The sequence below is a fragment of the Episyrphus balteatus genome, chromosome 2 (assembly GCF_945859705.1).
Source record: "Episyrphus balteatus chromosome 2, idEpiBalt1.1, whole genome shotgun sequence".
Classification (NCBI taxonomy): domain Eukaryota; kingdom Metazoa; phylum Arthropoda; class Insecta; order Diptera; family Syrphidae; genus Episyrphus; species Episyrphus balteatus.
Window position 1 is genome coordinate 1,846,830 of NC_079135.1, and position 7,899 is coordinate 1,854,728.

A 7,899-nucleotide genomic window follows, 5' to 3' on the forward strand; every position below is an offset into this window, starting at 1 on the left:
GTGAACAATATGTTTTTTTTTGTAATTATTGACACTTTATGTATTTTTGTTCGGATATCTATTTAGGTGCATTAAACTGGGTAGCCGTCTGTATTATTATTCGAACTCAATTACACAAGTTTATGAGAATAAATTGTTTATGTTTACACACAATCGACTTTTAAGCCAGAAAGTATCTTTTGTTTTTGTATTTTTATTCTTTCGTCGTTTTGCTTTTGGTCGGGGTTTTCACACTTTTCCCATTGAACAAAAAGCTAATATGGAAAATTTGTATCTAAGAGATACGAACGGTGACGAGTAAAGCTCGTCTTAGAACTACAAACTGAAAAGATATAAATGACATACACATGATGGGAACTAAAAATATTCTTCAAACGAATATTGTTCCATGTGGATGAACTAAGAGTGTTTTTGGTTTTAAATAAAAAAAAAAAAATTATCTTAGATAAAGTTTTAATTTTGTGAATTTATATAAACACGCAAGGATACACGCTGTTTAAATATGAAAAATATTTTTGTGATTTTATGTTTTGTGGTTAGTGAAGTTTTTTTGAACTTTTGTGAACTTTAACCTCAACAGTTATTTTAATTTTTGCAGTGCATCACATTAAAAAATGCATCAGCGTTATCCAGTGAAGTTCAGAAAAATGCTAAAGTGAGTGAAGGTGTTCGAACAAATAAAGCTGAAGATTTAGAAGGAGCAGAAACTGTTGGAAAATGTAAGATGTTGACAGCTTTTGTGTATAAATGAATTGACTCTATTATTGAAGACTTATTTTCGGGTAACACAAAGCTGAGAAAAATCTAAACGCGGTTTCCTGTGCAAACACTTTTTTTTTAAATACAAAATATTTTTCTTACTGAAATGTCCTTAATGATTCTAAGAATAATAGTGAACAAGTTCGGCGAATAGGTCAATTTTGTTTTTCGTTTTGAGAAATAAATATATCCCTTTTTCTTTGTGTACACAGTAACTCTAAGACAGAAAAGCGCCAAAGTTACTGAAGTAAAATGTAAAACGATTTTCTTTTGAATTATTAGTAATTGAAAACGCGACTTATTTTGAAGTAGTTTAAATTTAGAAAAACCAAAATCAATTTGAATATTTTTACTTGTAACATTTCAGAAGTTTAAAGTCTTTAATTATATTTACCGATGCCAAATTAATTTTCAATGATTCCATACAAATATCGATAAATTATAGGTAGTTTTGAAGTGTTTTATTTAAAAATTTGGTTAAACTGTGAAAGGTAAATAGAAAATTTTCATAATATGCCAATTAGACTGGGCTAAAAAAAATAAAATATTTTTTTTTTTGAAAGTTACTTCGAAAATCTTGTTCAGGATGATGAAAAAAAAATTTGTTGAAAATTTGAGCCGTTAAAAATAATTTTAAGATAATCGGTGTTTTTTATTTTTATACATGATATGATGTGTTACAACAGAACTGCTAGACGATCAAAGTAAAAAAAATTTCTGTTCATTTTTTCTTATATAAAATTAAATTTCCTACAAAAAAGATCTGATTGAAAATTTTCGTCATTTTCGAGTAATTAAGCTTATTAAATCGAAGTGTTTTTTCAATTTGACTGTTTCACTTTGGAATTTTGTGATGAGCAAATAAGTGAATAGAAAAATAAAACCACGACATATTCTTATAGGAATTTTAATTCTCTACAAAAAAGGCCTCTTAGTAATTTTCCCTAAATTGAGTTCTGAAGAAGTTATTCACGATTTAAAAATTGATTTTTTAATTTTTTTATCGATTTAAATCGTGAATAACTTCTTCAGAACTACTACTTTGATCGTCTAGCAGTTCTGTTGTAACACATCATATCATGTATAAAAATAAAAAACACCGATTATCTTAAAATTATTTTTAACGGCTCAAATTTTCAACAAATTTTTTTTCATCATCCTGAACAAGATTTTCGAAGTAACTTTAAAAAAAAAAAAATATTTTATTTTTTTGGCCCAGTCTAATGCCAATATCTTAAGCACTTAACGGAGTCCACGAAAAAATTATTATTAATTTTTTGAAATTATTTTTACTCAGCGAAAAATAACCGTCAATATCATGAAAGCAACTAGTTTTTTTTTTATTTTGAAAGTTTAGATTAAACAATGCATTAGTATAAAATATTTTTAAAATTCTATAACAGGAACTTAAATCGTGATCCACTTTTTTTCAAAATGAGTTTTTCATAAAAATGGGTCTGTTAATATACATAAAGTATGGAATTTAAAAATGTTATAGCTTTTAAAAGTTACATTACTTATCAAAAATAAATGCTGCGTTTACAATTTTCATTTTAATTAATATCTTTGGTTCGCTCAAAATATAGAAAGAAATCAATGAAATTTGAATTTTTAGGGATTTTTGAAATAATTTTTTTTAACTGCGCTGTTTGAATACAAAAACAAATATATTAAATATATATCTTTATAAGAAAAATTTTTTAAGCCTATATATGTTGGAATTGAACACTTATTAAAGAAGCTGCGAAATAATATGCGAAGGAAAAAACACATTTTTTCATATAAAAACGCTTTTTTTCTAACTACTTCAACCGATTTGAGCGAGCCAAAGGCGAACGATATTATGAATTTTTTTTTTTTTTACATATTATTAAACCTTAGATCCTAATAAAACTTTTGACCACTATTACATTGCAAAATTAGAGTAATTTTTTTCGGCCATACAAAAGTGACACACCCTAATATACATATGTATATATTATTAGTAATAAAATAGATTTATGCAGCAAGCTACACTCAAAACTAGATGGCACTCAAAACAGTGTTGTTTTAAAAAACCCTGTTTCTTAAATCTCTCGTATCTCAAATTTTCCATGACTCTAATTCAATGAGCCGTAGTGTAAAAAAAATGCACTACAATGTTTCGGCAAGTTGCCGACACATTGTTGGTATAACAACAATGTTATTCCATTTTGAAAAGAGAATTGAACACACCAACTTTTAAGGCAACTTGCCGAAACATTGTAGTGCATTTTTTTTACACTACGGCTCATTGAATTAGAGTCATGTAAAATTTTTTAGTACTAAGTTTGGTAAAAAAGTAATATTTTCTTTAAAACTGATACAGCTGAGTTAAAATTTTTGAATGCATTTGATAGCAGGGTTATTCAAGGTTCCGTAACAAAAGAAAAAAATGAGAAAAATTAAGATTTGTAGTCACGGCACATGAAAAACCGTCACAGGGTGACCATTTTTTCGACTTTTTTTCAAATGTCCATAACTCCCAAAATATATGGCTGCGATTTTTTTTATTATTTTTCTGATAACTGTCACCACCTACCCTATCTACCGTTTTCGTTTCGACGTTAACTTTTGGGACACCCTGTATACTGGAAATGTGAATATTTTTTTTCATATGTACAGAAATTCAAAAGATGAGAGTAAAACAGGTCTACGTTTTTAAGAAAATCTTCGAATATCAGTGTCATACAAATACAAACTCTTGAATTGCACAATAGAATCTTAGACCAGTGCCAATAATTTTTGAAAATAAAAAAATTATTAGCAGCATATGGGTGGTGGGAAAATTTAGGATAAATGGTATATGAAAGGGGAAAAATAAATTGCCCACAAAAAAATTGGTGGAGAGGGGGTTGGTGGGCGAAAAAGGGGGTGGGTGTCAAAAATCATGGTTTTTTACGATTTCTGTCAAAACTAGATGTCCTATCGAAAAAAACCAAATGCAAAAGTTGTAGGTAGTCTAAATGTCTACAACTTTTACTAAAACAATTTTTTCTATAACCTCAAAAATATTGGAAAAAATGCAAAAATACGATTTTTTATACAAAACTTGGTTTAAAACTACTTTGTTATGTTTTCTATCTATTAGAAATGTTTTTTGAGCAAAAAGTGAATTTTTGGATTTTTGACGAATTTAATTTGAAAAATTAGAATTAGCCCAGGGAAATTAGTAATTTAAATCGCATTTTTCGCGGGACAAAATTTTTTTCATGGAATGTGTTCGGGTGGTTGTCCTTATCATAAAAGTCAATTTGTTGGCATAATTGGAGGTTGGGAACAGCCGCCATCTTGGAAAAGAGATTGGTATCGTTTTTATTGAATAGCTCCATTGTTATTTATTTTAACAAAAAATGACAATGTTAAGACTTATTAACAATAAAATTATCTAAGAAATGATATACAAAACAATTCCGTGAGTTGATTAAATAAAATTTTATAGTTGGTCAAAGTGCGGGTTTGTATCGCAAGGTTGGGACAAAATGACATTTTTTCATATATCTGACGAACTTTTGATTTGTTTGGATAATTCTTCAAGAATGAATTGTAGTACTTATAATTACCTATAAAATGAGCCCACAATCGTTATTGTCACCATCGTATTGTAGAAGTAATCTAACTCCGAAACTCTCCATGTACTAGTCAAAAGTAAGAAAAAAGCTGTTTTCTTGCTAGTAGGCCGAGAAAATTTTGAGAGTAGAGGTATAACCAAAATATAAGTACGCAGTTTTGCAGCCATACGCATGTTAATGTCGATTTCGAAGGTCTGGCAACTCTAATTTTGTGCTTTATACGGTTTTTGGGGGGTTAAATAACGTAAGTTTTCCAGTTAATGTGAATGGGCTAAATTTATACTATTTGAAATTATAAATATACAAGCTGATGCTCTATTATTTTTCCTAAATCTGAACACCCCAATCTTGAGGATGTGACCAATAGAACTATATATAAGCCGTTTATACGATTATGTTTTAGAAGCTTTTTTTGTTTAGATTTTTGTTTGTTTATTTGAATTGAAAAGCCTGATATGGTTAGTTAAAAAAGCTTATATCGTGAGTTCTATTAACCCCATAGCCGAGATTGAGGTGTCCAGATTTAGGAAAAATAATAGAGCATCAGCTTGTATATTTATAATTTCAAATAGTATAAATTTAGCCCATTCACATTAACTGGAAAACTTACGTTATTTAACCCCCCAAAAACCGTATAAAGCACAAAATTAGAGTTGCCAGACCTTCGAAATCGACATTAACATGCGTATGGCTGCAAAACTGCGTACTTATATTTTGGTTATACCTCTACTCTCAAAATTTTCTCGGCCTACTAGCAAGAAAACAGCTTTTTTCTTACTTTTGACTAGTACATGGAGAGTTTCGGAGTTAGATTACTTCTACAATACGATGGTGACAATAACGATTGTGGGCTCATTTTATAGGTAATTATAAGTACTACAATTCATTCTTGAAGAATTATCCAAACAAATCAAAAGTTCGTCAGATATATGAAAAAATGTCATTTTGTCTCAACCTTGCGATACAAACCCGCACTTTGACCAACTATAAAATTTTATTTAATCAACTCACGGAATTGTTTTGTATATCATTTCTTAGATAATTTTATTGTTAATAAGTCTTACCATTGTCATTTTTTGTTAAAATAAATAACAATAGAGCTATTCAATAAAAACGATACCAATCTCTTTTCCAAGATGGCGGCTGTTCCCAACCTCCAATTATGCCAACAAATTGACTTTTATGATAAGGACAGCCAGCCGAACACATTTCATGAAAAAAATTTTGTCCCGCGAAAAATGCGATTTCATGCCCATATTTTGACTAATTTCCCTGAGCTAAATAGCTCTAACGTGAAAAGTTTTTGAGATATTGAATTTTGGACGTCCTAAACACTATTTTTGTGATGTTTTGCATGGTAATATCTCAAAAACGTGATGTGATAGATTTTTTTTGACTTCGGATTCGAGCTCAGCGCACAAAAAACCATTAGAAAAATATACTTTGATTTCTATAAAAAAAACTTTTTGACTAGTGAAATCGAACAGGGAAGAAAAAATCGAATGCCTTGTTCGAATTCACTAGTCAAAAAGTTTTTTTTTTATAGAAATAAAAGTATATTTTTCTAATAGTTTTTTGTACGCTGAGCTCGAATCCGAAGTTAGAAAATTTCTATCACATCACGTTTTTGAGATATTACCATGCAAAACATCACAAAAATAGTGTTTTGGACGTTTAAAATTCAATATCTCAAACACTTTTCACGATCGAGCTATTCTAATGCTAGATTCAAATTAAGAAGGTCAAAGGCCATTAGAAATAATTTGTTCAACTTTTGCCCTCTGAAAACCGGATTGGCACTGGTCTATCTATTATATTTTGTTATTGTTACTATATCGTTTCCTGTATCCCTTCTTGCTTTAACCTGAAAACTTTTAGTCGGAATCTTCTTAACCTCAAATTCACTGCTTCCAATAAAATTATATTTCTATCACTCTTTAGTCACTTAATCCTTTTCCAGTTTTTGAAGGAATAGCAGTGTTGTGGAAAGTACATATTTTTTTTTTAAACATTTTATTTACATATTTGTGATTCGAATTGAAATATAACTTATTGTTTTTTAAACCCTTTCAGTATTCAATTTGAAAGGAATCTTTCCATCCTATGGAACCAACTACTATCCTGATAGATACCCTTCCTCGGGAGGTGGCGGATATTACCCATCAACTGGTGGAAATTATTATCCCTCTTCCAGTGGAAGCTATTATCCCTCATCTAATGGTGGCTATTATCCATCATATAACCCCTCAAATGGATACTATCCCAGTTCAGCAAGCTACCCAACTTCTGGATATTACCCTAGCGGAAGTTCTGGCTACTATCCCCCCTCCTCAACTGGAACCAATATTCTTGGACATGGGTCCGGCGGCGGTGGCGGCAGTTATCCCAGTTCATCATTCTATCCCTCATCAAATCCATGGTACAGAACAACCAGTGACTATGGACTAACTGGGTCAGCCAGCTTTGGTGGCTACGGTGGCTATGGAGGTAATGGAGGTCTAAATTCTTATAATGGGTACAATAACCCCCGTTACGATGGCAAACGAAACCTTGGTTATGGCTACCATTCTGATACAGATCGTTATGGCTTTTATAAATCACCATCAACAACGTCCCAGCAGCTTTCAGTGTATCGAGGCTATAACTAATATTTATAAAATATAATATGGCTTTGGAATACCTATATTTTTTTTAAATTTAATCAAATAATGTATAAGCTTAGGTTAAGTGTTGGAATGTTGTACCTAATTTTTATTTGATGATATCACCACCTTTAATGCCTTTAATGCCTATGATTACTGTGATTTTATTAAACAGCTTCTAATGGAGTCAATTTGTGTGTCACTAGGCGCATCCGTTGACATGATCGTCTAACTAATTGCTAGAGCCTAAACTTATGCTGTCTTCAATTGTCTGTCACTTACAAAATAATTTAAATTATCTTTACATGTTTTGTGTTTTTTGTTTTGTCTTTTTCATTTTTGTTTTAAAGTTCATTAAGTTTTCACATGTTTTTGAAGCAACAAAAAAAATTTATAAACTCTTAATTCTATTTATATCTTTATGAATGACAGCTCGTATATAGAGACTCTTCTTGTTTAGAAGCAAAGCCAGAAGCCAACGAAGCGTGAAGCCCTACTTGTTGGAGAGAATCGCTAGAAAATTGATTTAAACTTGAATTTGGATGCAGCATGCAGATAGAAGCTATTGTATTCAATATAGCGTTCTAGCAAAATACTTAGATTTAGTTCTTGTAGATAAAAAATTTGTTAAAAGCTTTTGTTTTTTTCTGATAAAATAAAAAAAAAAAAATGATTTATTTATAAAAGAAGAATCAAGTAAGTACTCAATGTTTTCAGACTTTGGTTTTCTTTTTGTATTGACCTTCGGATATGTAAGAAATATTTATTCATTTCCGTATGAATTTATTAGCTTCCTTTATCTTACTATGAGGTCATAAGCCATTTAGAGATTTATTAAGATTGGTATTAGTCAGAGGAAAACTTTTTTATCTGCTATCTAATGATATTGTTTAGTTTTCGTATTTGAT

General features: G+C 30.1%; 1 protein-coding gene across 2 annotated transcripts; it reads left to right on the top strand.

The window, feature by feature from the left end:
• Positions 1-387: 387 nt before the first annotated feature.
• On the top strand, positions 388-7,636 carry LOC129912159 (pupal cuticle protein Edg-91). Of its 2 annotated transcripts, XM_055990292.1 has the most exons (4): positions 388-535; positions 599-719; positions 6,423-6,836; positions 7,424-7,636. In XM_055990292.1, exons 1-4 carry the CDS (start codon positions 503-505, stop codon positions 7,432-7,434), a joined length of 579 nt encoding a protein of 192 aa, XP_055846267.1. In that variant the 5' UTR covers positions 388-502; the 3' UTR covers positions 7,435-7,636. The 2 variants fall into 2 exon arrangements, with proteins under 2 accessions (XP_055846267.1, XP_055846266.1); XM_055990291.1 differs by lacking the exon at positions 7,424-7,636 and having other exon boundaries at positions 391-535; positions 6,423-7,410.
• The last annotated feature ends 263 nt before the right edge of the window (positions 7,637-7,899 follow it).